This window comes from Schistosoma haematobium, chromosome 4, assembly GCF_000699445.3.
Source record: "Schistosoma haematobium chromosome 4, whole genome shotgun sequence".
Lineage (NCBI taxonomy): Eukaryota > Metazoa > Platyhelminthes > Trematoda > Strigeidida > Schistosomatidae > Schistosoma > Schistosoma haematobium.
This window is the reverse complement of record NC_067199.1, coordinates 23,824,856-23,843,457: the sequence shown is the minus strand read 5'-3', so window position 1 is coordinate 23,843,457 and position 18,602 is coordinate 23,824,856. Positions and strand designations below refer to the sequence as shown.

Here is an 18,602-nt window from a genome sequence, read left to right as displayed (position 1 = left end):
TACTTTTCGAATTAAGTGGGTGAAATTTCAATTAAAGAAATACAACAAAATTGATGTCTTATATATTATGGATTAATGATAATTATACTTCATGCGTATTGCTATTCCAATTGCAACAGGATTAAATTAGAGAGAATATAAGGAGTGTAACAGTTGAAATTTTTGAAATATCAGGAAACAGTAGAGACCTAAATTAATACTATTCAAATCCGTTGTAATGAACACAGCCATTTTTAATTTCTGTAACGAAAAAATATGAGCAATTTGTTATTCATTCACCGTTTTGTTTTATTTGCGCTCTTCTTCGATTTTCCCTCCTAACAATATCATAAAATATGACAACCTGAAATGCTGTACTATTTATCGTCTTAGACTTTGTGTCATTATGATTATTTTTAAATCAATAACTTCAACGGTACATTACGATTATAATCATTCGTTTTTGGCTTACAGAAATTTTTTCATGTTAGTAATGTTCCAACACGGTGCCAAATTAATTACAGTTAAGGATACAATCACGTTGAGGTCAAGTCTCAGACACGTGATTATGTACAATCGACCGTAGAAATGGTGCCATAGTGATGACCTTGAGGCGTTAAAGTGTCAGCCAATAAATAAATACGTTTAGTTTAACATATAGACAATATTCTTTTATGATCAAAAATTAAGATCACAAGTATTTGAGCAACGCGTAAATCCGAAGAGCAATGTTTTAACTCATCGATGAACGAGCTTGAAAATCATCCGAGTCAATTCAAGTTAAGCAAAGGATTCCACTCACGGATTAAGAGGGGACATGTACCAGAGGTTTTCACATCTTATTGAAAACCCAATAATTTTAAGTCACCAAGTCGGAAGCAGTGCTATATATTCTCAACGTTAGCCGATGTCATATTCCTTAAGAACAGTGTAACGTACTATCTACGTGCCAAGTTGTGGAATAAATTTTTAATGGTTGAGATCATGAGTCAATTAGAGCTAGACTACCATGGAAAACCTGGACGCACTGGATGGCCATTTTGTCCTGTTGTGAGACTCCTACGCAGTGCGCATCCACGGTCCCGCCTCGCGAGATTCGAACCCAGGACCTATCGGTCTCGCGCATTAAATTTTGTATGAAGGTGATTGATAATATATGCTGATGTGGATGTTTACTCAACATTCAACTACAGATGTAATTGAAATAATGAATTATTAACATCCATCTATCATTATGATAAGTACTGCCCACTAAAAAAGACAAAGTTAATAATTGCCTCCGGTTTCGACATAAGTTTATAATAATACAAACTTTCCACATTTGGTTAACGATGAAATACACACTCTAGAAAAAATAATAAAAAAAACATCGGAAATATGAATATATCATATTGAATTACAAGGAATAAAATACAGGCGTATTACTATAAGTATTACCCTTACTATTAACTAGTTATTGATATATCACGTAGTACAAACGGTGAAAGGAATAATTGGTTGGATCTCACAGACCAAACATTAGTGTTTTACAAGCAAAGATGGATAGTGGCTAGCAGTGGAATCCAGGACGCGCGTTTCGTCCTGTTTGGGACTCGTCAGCTGGATGTACCTGCATCTCAGAGTTGATGTTCACTCTGGGACTCGAACTCAGTGAATTAAACTTCACCCCATTGCACAAGCAAGTGGCTATCAGGACTCAGTAGCTAAGTGGATAACGCGATGGCGTTTGAAGCGAACGGTACTGAGTTCGAGTCCCAGAGTGAACATCAACTCTGAGATGAAGGTACATCCAGCCGACGAGTCCCAAACAGGACGAAACGCGCGTCCTGGATTCCACTGCTAGCCACTATCCATCTTTGCTTATAATGCTTGTAAAATAAGGCAATATCGAGGCATACGCACAGTATGCACATATGTCAGTAAGAGACTGATCAATTTCAGTCCTAAAACATCAATGGGAAGATTCAAGTAAAACAATATCAAGTGAATTAGTGTTTTACAATTGATAAAAATTAAAGTACACTGCATTGAGTCATATATTGCTCGGGTTAGGGTGAGACAATGGAACATGCATCAGGTAAAATAATTCTAGCATATATGTTAACTATAAGATTTATTCCTAATAGAAATTTATACAATTAAATCATTTGTTTACGTTCATATAAACCGTAAATTGAAGTTATCAAACAAATTGTCTCAAGTAAATCGAACATAAAAATTATTCTAACAGTTGTTCGTTTTCTTCTTCACAACACATTCAATTAGAATGTACAAAAAAGAAAATCTAAAATGAGTGTAATGAATTTCCTATGTAATTATGCATAAAAGTCAACAGAAATTTGTGTTTTTTCCTGTTCGTTTCATTTTGTTCCAGAAAAAAGTAACTTTCATACTGACTAGTTAGATAATACTGCTTTTACGATTATTTGTTAAAATCAATTCATTTTGACAACTGATGAATTAATTTGTTAGTAATAATAATAATAACAAGCAAGAAATGTGTGGAGTTTAGGGTAATAGATATCTAGGGTGTTTTGTTTCTAAAAGATGATTAGTTAGAAAAAAAATACTTCAATATGAATTTTACGCAACAGTATATCACTTTAACTTCATAGTGATTAACTGTCATAAGAAGGTTTTACACATAGTAAACATTGTCCTTTTTAAAAGATTAATGGAATACAATCCATTTTGAATATGACTATTTTTGAATGAATTAATGTAACTTATTCTATGTATTCAAACATAGATTATTTTGATTAATCCGAGTTACCTTCAGAGATTTTAAAAAAGAAAATTGATATGTATAGGAAATATTTAGTTCACTTTTTTGCTGAAATTATACAATGGGTAAGCGATGAATAATTATTTTGAAGTAGATGATGATAACGTGAACATAATGAAAACATATTATTGAAATAGCACTTATTACTGATATCTGAGTTTCCATTGTGATTAATATAAATTACCATAGAATAAAATACTTAACAGATATTTTCACAGATGGTCAGTTTTTATATGTATATATGAAGGCGACACTGACTGCTTTATGTATCATGAAATAGGTCAGTATCAAATAGGTCATGGTAACCAACTGAATGAATGTCATATATGTGGTGTGTACATAATATTCACAAGCGATAGTATACAGATATGAACAAACAATCAACAAACATACAAAATGTGGAAAAGGCATAGATATTCACAATTTATCTTATTTACAAAAAAGATCGATATAAATTGGAGTAAAATGTATTACGTACATACAAGACAAACAAACTTATTGGCAAGCGGTGATACTATCGTTACCATTCACTTACATTGTTAAGACTGACATAAGAGCCAAACAAGTACAGATAAAAGTGTTATTCTGTAAAACGTAAGTTGATCGACTCATAATCAGAATTAAATACAAAACGCAGTGAGATTTCAACGATCTGATTGAAATACACAGTATAACGAATGGAATGAAGTAGTTAAATTCAATCAACCAACGTACAACTTGACACATAAAGGCATGGGCTTAATTGCCACAATTCACATCAGCGTACACAGATAGTGGAAATAAAAAAAAACAAAGGGGTGAGAAATACTATCAAATACAATGAAAAGCCAAACATGAAATATGCAGCTCGTACGAAAGAAATGAGATCGAAGAATAAAGACTATAGCATGACAGTGAAATCAAGAGGTAGAGTGAGATCGAGGACGAACATCAGTCCACTGTGAGCTTCTCGTAAACGAAGTACAAAGTAGTTATTCTGAACTCGCGCTGATGACTAGGATATCAAAAAGAGCTGTGTATTACATGATGCTCATAGATAGTCCTGTTCAACAGAGGACAAGCATTAGTGACTCCTTCGGCAACGCTTCGGTACACTTGGTTTACTATTAATCTGTCGTTCAATGTCTTCCACCTGATATTGAATTTTAAAATCAAATAGATAACGACAGAATGCTTGAGCACAGGAATACAAGTTCTTGAAAGTACTGATCTGGATTTCCATCATGTTTTAGCATATACTAGAGTATTATTGCATCTTGAGAATCAGTAAAATCGTCATCTTACACGAGTAGAAGTGGATTGTCATTTTGATAGAGTTGTCTGAACTCATTATTATCTATATCTCAGTCACTACCACCACCACTGGTGACAGCTTGTTGAAAATGAAGATCTGTTACGTTGAACGTCTTCTCGATCTTCATGAGAATACCAATGTTTTTAATATGTGATGAAAAATAGAATGGCTGAGTCGTATTTAGTCAGTTAGTGACCAGTCCCTGTAATTATCGTATGTATTTTGTACTAATCAAGTGCTAATTACTTTTGTATGATTGTGAATAACCCATTGTTTTACCCAAATTAAATGTCATGCCACAGAAAATAGCCAGACGATTTGTGTAACAAATTGTTCAATAATAATAGTCCCTTTATTAAAATGCTGATAGAGGTGTTCGGACAAGATTTCTCCTTGCAAAGCGAAAATAAGAGAAACATACACTGACCATGAGCATAGTGATCAACACTGTAACACGGGCTTTATATGAATGATCGAAATAGGATGCCATAGGGAGATTAGTTTGTCGCTACGTTCATAAAACCTGGACTGTGAACTGAAGATGTCCAAATGTAGCTTTCGGCGTCCCACATTTTATATCGGATCCTACAGCTACACATGTAGATCAGAATTATGATGTGGTGTAACTGATTATGGTAAGATTCAATGTTAAATATGTTAATTGATTTTAAAACATTAAAATTTCGGTTTTAACATGTTTTACGTATTGAGAGTCCCAAAGATAGAAACATCAATATCTATATGTAGAGAGAATCAGAGAGCTGATAAAATGGCTAAAAATCATTTTTAGTGTCAACCAGAGTTTTTTAATTACTAGTCAACCAGTAGTGGGTGCTCAAACGAAGTACATCAGTGCGTGCTACACCTTCGGCACTCTTAATCAACTTACCCAACAATTTCATTCGAAATTTTCCTCGTAGTCCCCAAACGGCCACAAAAGATCTATTTAAAACTCGACTCTGACGGTAATAAATCATGAGTAAAAGTCGAGGAACTCTGCCTTACATGTAGCGATTAAAACATCTTAAAATATTTAATGAATGAGACAAAAGTCTAACCAATAACGATCGAATATATAATACACAATGCTGGATATTAAAAGGTATAAGTACAACGCTTTTCAAGAAAACTTCAAAATCCTATACCAGTAAATTATATTTTGGCAAAAATTTATAGATGGAAACTTTTTTCTTATTTTTGATCTATTTAAGCGGATTCCTCAATATCCGAAATGAATCACAAATTTATATTATTCAACATACTTCAACTACAATGCACATTATGTTAATTAAAAGTTTTAATTATCCCCAATATATAGAACACGAAAGCTAATCATTGTCCAACATTCGGTTCATATAAATTATTCATAGTCAACTGAAGTATGTCTAAACTGCTTTTCATCACATTTAATCCTGTCTAAACAGCCAACATCAGCAGGAAGAACAATACAGTCTAGCAATTCCAATGTGTATCATAAAATCAAAATAGAATAAACATTTATGCATACACTGTCTTCTTGATATGACAAATACACATACATGTTGATTATCTTTGTACTTATTCAAATTATTTTCAATAGTATATTGGATTACTTCAATAGCTATTTGTTTACCAAAAAAAACCATAATCTAACTTGTCAACAAGTTTAGTATATAATTTGAAAATTTTCTAAATTTCTATTTGACACTAAATAAGTAGGTATCAGTAGCAATTACTTGTCAATACAATATAGAACATCATGTATAAAACAAAATACTATTTCTATTGTTATTCTTATTCTCCTTACTAATATCTTATGAAGTCTTTATATTGGGCTTCTATTTCTTCTAAATAAATACGTATGCATATAACAATAAATGGAAAAAGGTGTATGTCGGTGATGATGATTATTATTATAAATATTTTGTGTCATTATTTTTGGTGACTACTAAGGTAACTACTACTAAGACTATTGGGTAGATAAAAGTCATTCAGTTAACAAGGAAGAAGGATGCAAGAGAAAACGAAACTGCTCGTAAGAAATAATAACAAGACAATTATTTACATTGTATGAATGTGTAAGGGCGCTGAGTGTGTTCATCAAAATATAAACGTACAGTTTATTGTAAAGCTTACGGTTTGACATAGCTCTTTGCCCATGAAACAACAATGATCAGACTTACATGATGATCTTTAAATCGAAATAACTAGGTTTTGTGATTACACAACAAAATTATAATCAATGGAATCTTGTGTAATAGATGATTTACAGCTGGTTAATGGAACTATAACTACGCCTGGAGTCCCTCCGGGGGCTACTGCCGGTCCCAAGCCCGGATAAAGGAGGAGGGTTGGGCATGGGGTTAGCGTCCCCATCCCGTAGAAAACTAACTCGCTAAAAAACGCTAACCAGAAAAAATTATTCAAACCTTTTAAACTCTGCCCTGGGAGTCAGAAGATCTTCATTTAGAAGAACTATGACGCCTCACGATGAAAGCCGAATTCCTTCGGAAGTTGCGAGGCCGATGCCCCTTCTGACAACCAGAGCAACCATTTATTTAGGTACATGGAATGTTCGTACAATGTGGGACACCGGGAGAGCCTTCCGAATTGCTGCAGAAATGAGAAGATACAACCTAGAGGTACTTGGGATCAGTGAAACACATTGGACGCAAGTTGGACAACAACGACTAACTTCAGGAGAGCTTCTGTTATACTCCGGCCATGAAGAAGAAAATGCTCCACATACACAAGGAGTTGCATTGATGCTGTCCAAATGAGCACAAAACGCACTTATAGGATGGGAATCTCCTGGACCAAGAATCATCAAAGCCTCCTTCAAAACAAAGAAAGAGGGTATTTCAATGAACATCATCCAATGCTTTGCGCCTACCAACGGCTACAATGAAGACGCTAAAGATCAATTCTACGATAGGCTGCAGTCAATCGTCGAGAAGTGCCCAACAAAGGACCTGACCATCCTGATGGGAGATTTCAATGCCAAGGTTGGAATGGACAACACTGGATATGAAGACATCATGGGACGACACGAACTGGGAAAAAGGAACGAAAATGGTGAGAGATTTGCAAACCTATGTGCCTTCAACAAACTGGTCATAGGCGGCACCACATTCCCACATAAACGCATACACAAAATCATATGGCCTTCACCGGATCACACTACACAGGACCAAATCGACCATATCTGCATCAACAAAAAATTCAAGAGGACAATAGGGGATGTGAGAACCAAGAGAGGAGCCGATATAGCATCAGATCATCACTTGCTGGTCGCCAAGATGAAATTGAAACTCAAGAAGCACTGGACAACGGGGCAGACAGTATCACAAAAGTTCAATACGACCTTTCTTCAGGATACTAACAAACTCAACAAATTCAAGATAGTCCTCAGCAACAAGTTCCAGGCCTTTCGTGATCTACTCAATGGAAAAGGAACTACTATGGAGAGCAACTGGAAGGGGATCAAAGAAGCAATCACTTCAACATGCCCTGAGGTTCTTGGCCACAAGAAGCACCATCACAAGGAATGGATCACTGTTGATACACTGGATAAGATTCAAGAAAGGAGGAACAAGAAGGCAGCAATCAATATCAGCCAAACAAGAGCAAAAAAAGCCAAGGCACAAGCTGAATACACAGAAGTAAACAAACAAGTAAAGAGGAGCATCAGAACTGACAAACGCAAATATATGGAAGATCTAGCAACGACAGCTGGAAAGGCTGCAAGAGAAGGAAACATGAGACAACTGTGTGACATAACAAAGAAACTCTCTGGAAATCGCCGCAAACTAGAGCGACCGGTGAAAAGCAAGGGAGGCGAGGTAATCACCAACACTGAAAAGCAACGAAATAGGTGGGTAGAACACTTCAAAGAACTCTTGAATCGACCAGCCCCACTGAACCCACCCAACATCGAAGCAGCACCCACGGACCTCCCAATCAATGTTGGCCCACCAACAAGGATAGATCGTGTGCAGACCAAATCGCAACTCTACGGATCATTGTAGAACAATCGATTGAATGGAATTCATCACTCTACATCAACTTCACTGACTACGAAAAGGCATTTGATAGCGTGGACAGAACAACACTATGGAAACTTCTTCGACACTACGGCGTGCCTCAGAAGATAGTCAATATCATACGGAATTCCTATGATGGATTAAACTGCAAAATCGTGCATGGAGGACAGTTGACAAAGTCGTTCGAAATAAAGACCGATGTCAGGCAAGGTTGCTTAGTCTCACCCTTTCTCTTTCTCCTGGTGATCGACTGGATCATCAAACGTCAACACCTGAAGGGAAACACGGGATACAATTGACATCTAAGATGCAGTTGGACGATCTAGACTTCGCAGATGATCTGGTCCTTCTATCCCAAACGCAACAACAAATGCAGGAGAAGACGACCAATGTAGCAGCAGCAGTAGGTCTCAATATACACAAACGGAAAAGCAAGATTCTTCGATACAACACAGCATGCAACAACCGAATCACACTTGACGGAGACGATTTGGAAGATGTAAAAACCTTTACATATCTGGGCACCACCGTTGATGAACAGGGTGGATCTGATGCAGATGTGAAGGCGCGGATTGGCAAAGCAAGAGCAGCATATTTACAACTGAGGAACATCTGGAACTCAAAGCAACTGTCAAACAACACCAAGGTCAGGATTTTCAATACAAATCTCAAGACAGTTCTACTATATGGGGCGGAAACCTGGAGAACTACGAAAGCCATCATCCAGAAAATACAGGTGTCTATTAACAGTTGTCTACGCAAAATACTTTGGATCCGTTGGCCAGACACTATTAGCAACAACAAACTGTGGGAGAGAACAAACCAGATCCCAGTGGAGGAAGAAATTAGGAAGAAGCGCTGGAAGTGGATAGGACACAGATTGAGGAAAGCACCCAACTGCGTCACAAGACAAGCCCTCATATGGAATCCTGAAGGCCAAAGGAGAAGAGGAAGACCAAAGAACACATTACGCCAGGAAATGGAAATAGACATGAGAAAAATGAACAATTGGATGGAATTAGAAAAGAAGGCCCAGGACAAAGTGGGTTGGAGAATGCTGGTCGGCAGCCTATGCTCCATTAGGAGTAACAGGCGTAAGTAAGTAATGGAACTATAATGAGATTAGACAAGATTTGGGTACAGTAGCATCAACACACACTTAGGAACTATTATTCGCAATGGTCCATCTCTGAGCATGAATACAAGAACTTTTATTGCATTTTTCTAAACTATTTTATATTTAAGTGATAAAAAATGAAGATAAAGAGGCGCTGAAAACCAAATAAATCGAAATATGTTAAACAATTTTACATTCATTGTAACAGTTATGTTCTAAAGTTAACCATCACTTAAGGAGCTCTATAGTATAATAAAACAGCTAATTAATGTTCTCTGGTTTTCAGTGATTCTCAATTTAAAAAAGCCATATTTACATTTAGCTATTCCTACAATTCTTTCTACTAAACATTAATTATTATAAATAAATTAATATATTTGTAATATCCCACTGAGTCACGAAACGTCAGAAAATCTAATTTTTCTACTCCTTGGGATATTACAAATATATTATTTATAACAATCTACCCAATGCTCAATTTATTCGAAATTATCAAGACAAACCTCGGTAATGATACCTACAAACAAATTAATTATCCTTGTCTAATTATTATCCTTATTTATTTCATTGTTCCTGTATTTCTCATGACCCTTAGATGCTTTAAATGTTTGCGTCAATCTAACCTTATATGACGGAAATAAAAATTCAGTTAACAAATGGAATAAAAATGAAAAAAGGGTAGAAAAGGGTGCACACTGTTGACGAGTTCCATACTAGAATGAAACAGTTGTTTAGTGTTCCTTGGTTTCTAATGGATGCCTAACTATGATCAGTCCGTGATGTAATTTACAAGATTCAACTATCTCCATAAACCCCCTAATGTAATTAGAAAAATTATGAATTCCTCAAAGTTGTTCACTGCTTTTAGCTAGCATTACAAAGAATGAACATTAAGTCCAATTGAGTAATGTTCTAACAAATATTATCTGTAATCCATAAATATGTGACAAAAAATCTTCAGTTTCAGGGAAGACTATAGAGTTTATACGATCAAGCAAGGAATAATAATAATAATAATAATAATAATAATAATAATAATAATAATAAAATATCGAGTCCACACACATGTACTATGGATTTATGCTTCAATAAACAATGAATATTGGTGAAATACGTTTAATCAGTGATCTAAAATATTTAGGTAACAGAACTTCCAGCTTTCCTGATAAAAATGATCAAGAAATATGCGAATATTTGCATGTTGGTTTTAGAAATATAATATCTGTCGAAAAAAAGCACTATAGCAAACTCTGTTTATGATATTGCCACTACTTATGAAAACCATTAACAATATTAAAACGTTCAAGCTCCAATGAAATAGTTAAATTCCCTTTCAATTTAAAGTTTCAAGAGGGCTGCTTTGAAGCATACAATATTAAGTAGGGAAAACTGATCATTAGAAAAAATGTGTATCGATTCAATTTCGCACACTTCCCGTAAGTACAGCAAAAAAAATAGTGCCGAGGAATAATACTTATAATCACAGAGTAATTTATGCAAGGAATAGTGTTTTGGGATGAAAATAGAAAAACATTAATGTTTTATCGGTAGTATATATATAATCATCCGAAACAATAATAATAACAATTTCATGAATATTTATATAATTGCCAGACTGTATACACCATAAACATTTAAAATGATGTTTACTATGAGCTAACTTATGTAAAGCCCCATTTTGTATAAGAACGTACGTAAAACAGAATCATAGGTATGTGACTGAAAAACTAGAAAACCCTTTCAGGCATATAAATGGACACAAGTGGTTTTACACTAAAGACTTCCTGCCAATATATATATATATATATATATATATATATATACAAAAAGTCTACTTCCTGTTTACTTGAGAATGTCTACTAATAGGCCTCTTAGCCACAAATATGGCCTCAAAAGTAGTTTGAAGTAAACAACTTTATATATATGTTACCGTTGATGTAATTTACTAACATGGTTATACACAAAAGTAACTGTAAAAGTTTATATGAGTTCAGCTTCAGTTGGTGATTAGATCACAGCATGTGTGTATCAGAATACTTTAACAAACATGATAATAAAAAATAAACCCCAATAAATTTGAATACTGTTCAACTATCGACTGGCCTTATTAGCTAAATGATAATAAGTGATCATTATGATTCCTTTCATCATTAAGTATGGAAGGAACAAGTTTACTTACAAAAATATGAACCATAATGTTGTTAGATCATGGTTACAAATAAATCAGTTCGGCTGTCGAAACTGAAGTAGTTCGGTCAGGTACTGAAACTACGAAACAACCGATCACGGTCAAGTGTTTAAACAAACAAGTTCACAAATAAATGCTTACTTTTCTCATTCTTTCAGTCAATCAATTCTAGATATAACACATTCCCTAATATGTTACCATTGATTCGTTAAATATTTTCGATATCTGTAGTATTCATCTTGACGAAAACCTAAGCCCCGAAGCAATAAGATAGAAAATTTTATTCTATTTAACTAAAATGGTTTGTATGTATATATATTGTCAAAACTATTAATTAAAAATAGATCTAATTATGTTCCAATAATTATATGATGGAAGAGGAATAACAGAGTTAATTATACATAAAACACATTTGCGAGTGCTTGTTCATAAATGGGTAGAGAAATGAATATACTTATTTTAGGAACAATTATGTACACGCCTTACAGAGAAGAATCAGAATAAAAGTTTCAATTGATTTGAAAAGAAAAATGAAACAGGTTTGAAAATAACAAATTGACATTTGTTCACAGGTTGTTGTTGTAATGTGGTTAATATTATTTAGAAATTACTTAAAACCAAAAACAAGGTTGCACGAGCTAGTGGCTATCTGAACTCAGAAATTAAGTGAATAACATGATGGCGTTTAAAAGCGAATAGCACTGGGTTCGAGTTCCTGAGTTAACTTGAGTTCTCAGATGCAGGTAGAACCAAACGCACATCCTAGATTCCAATGCTAGCCACCATCCATCTCTACTTATAATGTTTGTGACTTAAGACAATATCGAGGCAATTCGCACAAGTTGAACATATGCCAATGCGAGACTGATCAATTGCAGTCCTAAACATCAGTGGGAAGATTCAAACAACCAATACAAAAATGAACAAAATCTATATTATTTCTCAAATGATAGAAGAAAACTGATGAGTAATCGTTTAATGTAGACTTTTGTAGTACAGAAAAAATTAACTTTTTTTTGTTAATTAACATCGTTTAATCGAATTTTGATCCATTTCTAAAAAGATCTGAAGTGCAGTTATCCTTGCATAAAAAACGATTGACAGATTGTTATCATTAAAAATTGTAAATTGATAGAGCATTTGAATTTAAATTTTACCGATAAAGATCAACTATCAAAGATCATTCAGCCGGGACATATCTTGAAAATCTCTTGAACTCCTTAGGAAATATTAGTGAGGAATAAATTTAAATAAGATGGTGGTTGGAGATAGTCAACAGGAAACCCTGGACGTAGGTTTCGTGCTACTTGGCACTCGTCAGTAAGGTGTACCTGTAATCTCGAGGTAGCTGATGCTCCCTAACGGATCCGATCCCGTGTCACCCAGCTTCACCGTCAGAGACGTTAACACTGAGCTATCCGGGCCGCGACTGACCCCCTGTATGACTGCGATTTATTTACAATTGATTGATCACTGGGTGATGATCAATGTCATGGTCAGTAGAATTCGATCTGCACTAAGAAGGATCTGACATACATGAAATTGATCACCACCCAGTGATCAATCAATTGTAAAGAGGAATAAATTGATTATGAAAAACAACACGATTACATGTTTGTTACATCACTTAAGATTTTAAATAAGTGTTACGAACACTAATTATTATTATTATCAATTTTATAAGCGGCAACAGTTAGACGAGAAATTCAAACCTAACTACAGATACAGTTATTTTTAGGCTTGTAAATATTATCATTAGAGCATCTGTAATCTAGGAGGGGAGAGGTTGAATTTGAACTCTCTCGGAATATTATGACTCACATTTACAGCACTACAAATAGAGGTAATACTACTTACTTTTTTAAACAACATACAATTAACATCTGTACAAAATTGAATCTCCTAAGTGATAATCAATGTAATTGCTATAGTCATTTATGCTGATGAATTCACAACACCACGGTGTCATGATATTTGAAGTTAAGGAACCGTACTAGTTCTTTTATGTAATAAAATCTAGATCGATGATTCAAAAACGGTTAATGCTTGCACTATTTGACCTATAAGTATGAGGTAGATAGCATTAACGACTATTTATTTCGTAATGTGTAGTTTCGCAAAACAGCACATAAATTTACCGGTATTGTTATATTAAATAGATTGTATAAGAGATTAGAGTTCCTCTTTTAAGAAAATTCCTCGAGTAGGGATAGGGAAGAATAAAGATTGAGAGACTATTAGTTGTAAATTGTAATAAGATAAAGTTACATTTAAATAATAAGGGATATATTTACATGATTAAAAATAAGAGCAATAAACACGTATGTGAAAATGAAGGACCAGAAACAAATTTTACAAACCAATACGTTTTTAAAATTGAATGATTGGAAGTCTGAGAAAACGCTTAGTTAAAAGTTACAGAAGACCAATTCACATTTCCTACATTTATAATTTAAACTTACTTGTAAAACTATGTAATGAAACTTATTAAATCAAATACGGTAATCTGTATTAAGTTTTGAGGGATATTCAATAACATTAGTTGCAAATGATGTAACATTTTGCAAGTTGAATGATTTTGTCATACAATATTTGAAAGTACGAACACTGAACACTAGAAACATTTAAATAAGAAATTTATTACTATCTTCAATAGCATAATTGAGGCTTTTATTTATATTCTTAAGTATCGAGTTCAGAAACAGAAATATTAGAGCTTAAAAAATAAATAAATACACTTCATAAACACATAACAGTTAATTACAAACGTGTAATATTATAGTGTATGAAATAGCACGACCCTCATGTAAAATCGCAATTTTTTACTTAATGAGATACTTTTTAACATAGTGATCAATATAAATGAGCTATTTTAAATGTTCATTATATGATTATAAAATAATGATTGGAAAAAACACAATAAACTCAACAACTTTTGTACGACAGTTTGTGGAGAATTGATAACATGTTACAGTATATCGAATAAATTCAACAGAACATCACGCGGATGGCGTAACTGAGAGTGAATGCATACTTTCGTTAGTTATACTATGCATGCTTAACATTTAAATACAGAATTTTACATTGATGAACAGGTACATATTTTGGATTTATTGGGTTTTTTAGATAGAATAATAGTGTATGTGTAATAGCAGTGCTAGTAATGTAAAAAGGTTTTCTTAAACTAATAAGAATTATTAATCAATAATAAATTATGTGTAGCCTAGCAGTTTCATGAGAGTCCACGTTATGTGGCGAATTTCTTGATAGTTTACTGTAGCAACCATTCTGATCTCAGAGATAAGTGAATCAATAAAAGAAAATTGATCTACAAGTTATGTGAGTTTATGAATAGTTTTACTCTGAAATGATCAGATTAAGTGTTGCAATATATGATTGTTTAGAGTTAAAATTGTTTACTTTTGACAACTATGGGGGCAATTCTATTGAGTTCAAACTTTTTTTATGTTTTAATCTTTATCTAAAGATCTTTTGATTGATCTTGATTATCTGAAAGACACTGTGACATTAGTTTTCGCCAATGTAAAGATGTAGGGTCTTTTTGATACCATAAGCTGAAGCTTAAAAGTCCTTAGTGTTTTTTTGCATGATAATACTTCCAGACTAGCTTGCTTAATAATAGAAGTGAATGTGCAGACCACGTAAGTTTTTTATGAAGTTGTAGAGCAGCTGATAACTTGACCGCTAATTAATGCTCAGGAGGGATACAGAAATTATATTAGCACTTGTCAGAAACCTATTTCACTTACGGACCCTAAGAATGATGAAGTTTTCTACTAAGGAGAAAGTGTACTATAGAATTGCTGTTAAAGTTGGAGGTTATGGGTAGATAGTGCATGTTCCCCCTACACAGTATTATTAAAAGATGTTAAACTAACTAAACAATTAATATCGGGGTTAGAAGGAAGGTTTTGCGTAAGGAGAGTGAGTTAGCCAATATGGTTATGAAATTATACCAACTAAGGTGAATAATGTGAAGCTACCTATGTATAATCGACAACTATGAGGACATATTCTGCTATCAGAAGTACATTTTGACTGGAAAAAATTTAAATACGGAATATAATAATCAAGCAAGCTAATGGTTCAAATCCTGTTGTAATCTCAATTGTCCTGCGACTTCAATCATTGAACCAATGTAAATATGTTTTAAAAAAATAAATATGATATTTATACCTCATACATTTAGGATCTAATGATATATGAATATAAATATTTTACGTCATGTGTAGTAGCAACGGGAAATGTTTGATGAATCTCACTAAGCTTGTTTCACTTCCTTTAAAATAAACTATAAATTTTTAGATCAAGGAGCTGTGTCTGAATCAAAACAGTAATTTTAAGTGTTTTCTTAAATTGGAATTTAGGTATTGTATTAAGAAATATAATGAAAACATTATTAGTTTTCCATAGTATACTGAAGAATACATGCATTTCAAAAGAATGTATTACAGAACACTTAAGTGAAATCACAATTAAAAAAAGGAATACGAAATGCATCTACGTTCAATTAGGAATTATTATGGTTGGCTTAGGTGATCTACAAACAGAAATTGCACCAATGCACAGCAGATACTACTGATCAATATATGAGTAGTTAGAAAACATTCCCATCAATCCTTACTGCACTAATTGAGACACACGTTGGTTGACATGATTAAAAAAAGTGGACGGTTGTTCCGATCAATCTAGACGAACCTCATCGATATATGATACTATCAACCAAATAATAATATCGATTGAGATGAGTTGAAACACTTACAATGTAATTTCCGAAACCAGTAGATCTGATGACTGATAAGGATTTGACATCATTCTGAGCATTAATATTGGTGTTAGTTGCGGAAATTGAATCGATGTTAATGGAATTATCATGATTTAATTCATTACCAGTTACTCCAGATAAAGAATTAAGATATTCCTCTGATTTACGACCACCTACAATATAATGAAATATGAAAAAATCTATTATAATGAAGAAACAGTAGTAACAGTCATAAAAATAAAAATGACATAAAAGTGGTTATCAATGACGAGGACAAATTTTTTCAATTACTCTTAAATAATAATTTGAAATACATGCTAGTTGACAAACTCAGATATTTCTGTAAAGACAACGACAAAAATTGAAAAGAAATAAAACTTGAAGTAAGGAATAAGTAAATATACGACATGTTAATTTAGTATTGACAGAGATTCACACAATAATCAATTAATGCTGATTATCCATTGATCGAAATAAATAAGTATAAATTAGAAATTCCTAATGATAGAGTGATTAAAACGGAAGAAGCATGCTACATAATGTTGTTAATTAGTCCTGATTGAGTAGATGGTTTAGATAATCCAGATAGAAATGATGGTGAACTCTTATCACTGTTGTAGTATATATATTAATTAATTAATATGTACATAGTGATCTTTATAAACATTATTAAATTATTGATGATATATTTTAATATTGTCTACAGAAAAGTCTTGTACTAATATAATTGTACAGTATGAACTTGTATCAGGTCATTGTGCATAGTGTTATATTTCAATACAAAGTTCAACAAAACAAAAAAATGAACTTTAGAAAGTGAAAAAAATATGTAAACGTAGTCCAGTAGTTAAGTATAAGTTAATGGCATTTAACTTTGAAAAAATTTTTGAAAAAGAGGTAATAATACTATTTGGCTCCTCTTATTGATAAGAAGTAGGATTGAAAGTTGGGTTTTTTAACCACAGTCCCTCATGAGTTACGATAATGGAGAACAGTCGTGTAACACTTCTAAATAACTTTCATTTGAGATATCATAATACACACTGAATTTGAAAAATTGATTCGCATTTCATGTATTGAGATTTTATAATGAGATAAAGATACTCAATTGTGGTTGTTCTCGGATGAGAAGATAAAGTTCACCTCGAAACATATTAATTAAATTCAGTGAATTATGTCAAGTCATACAACGTACCAACGCTATTTAGATTGGAAACTAAATATGAGAGCAAAGTGCATCAAATATAGGTATACTTTCCTTAGCCACAGATTACCATCTATATGTATGCTTCATAGAATGTTTGATATCCATGAGCTGTTGATTTTATCATCCAAAAAATAAGGCTTTCTATGCATTCTACCTTTTTCTCAATTTATCTGATCTGGCCAAGCGTTATAGTGGAAATCATGTTTAAAAATGCGTATGACCGATAAGTTGCTATAATAGACGGTCTACACCAAACTAAAGTTAGACTAGTAATATATTGGATGATCTGAATGTTGTTTGTTAGACATATCAAAACATACAACACGAAAGATACTAGTGAAGTGCTAACAGAGATAAAAACTGATGTTTTCAAATCTCATATTGAAAATACGAAAAATAGGTAGAAATAAGTGTATTGGTCTGGTAAAAAATTACTTAGTTGTTACCCACTGAATAATGCTTATGTATCCCGTTAGCAAGAACTGCCTCAATAGGACAGAAACAACATATAACGCAAATAACTTAGTTTTGGGTGAATTTAAACTTAGTTGTCGTTCTTATATTTAACAGAGACAGTCATAGTCACATGTAATTTGATAAATAACACAAGAATTTGTGTTCACTAGTGTTTAGCCTCGACATACATTCTCAGTGAATAGTAAAATCCAATCACTTAAAAAGTAAAACAGTCACTACCGATGGGGTTCAATGATTAACACGCTATACTGCAAAGTAGGTGAGAATAGATATGTGGACTATTGGATTCTAACCCAGAGTTCTACGGATATTGTGACTCCAGTAACATAACCAAGTGCCGAGTTCCATCTCATTGAATCATGGGCGCGAACCATCGGAGCCCCAAAACAGGATGAAACAGCTATTCGGTACTCCATGGTTTTCAGTGGTTCTCCGGCTGATCAGTCCACATTTACTTTTACCCGTTTCTAGATAACGATACGAATTTCAGTAATTGTTCAAGTATGTACATGTAAATATTACTTTGTTAACATATCATCCTTTATATATAATTGCTTAGGCGGAGGAACATTGTATGATTATGTAGAAGAGAGATAATTAGTCACAACAAACAGATCATTGATCTAGTGCTTACAGTGAACAGACTACAGAAAACAGAATTAATGTTCAACAAATTGAGTCATCTTATGAAGCAAAATTATACGCTTGTGTACAAAACACTACACGCAAAAATAAACCTGATTGAAA

The 18,602-nt window shown here is 33.4% G+C and overlaps 1 protein-coding gene across 1 annotated transcript in view; it reads right to left on the bottom strand.

Annotated features, from left to right (window-relative positions):
• MS3_00010924 (uncharacterized protein) overlaps positions 1-18,602 on the bottom strand; it is a gene marked incomplete at both ends in the record, with an annotated part of 69,208 nt that overhangs the window by 35,962 nt on the left and 14,644 nt on the right. The window contains one exon of the mRNA XM_051219336.1: positions 16,169-16,344. Within this exon, the coding sequence (XP_051066565.1) occupies positions 16,169-16,344 (176 nt within the window). The remainder of the gene's footprint in view (positions 1-16,168; positions 16,345-18,602) is intronic.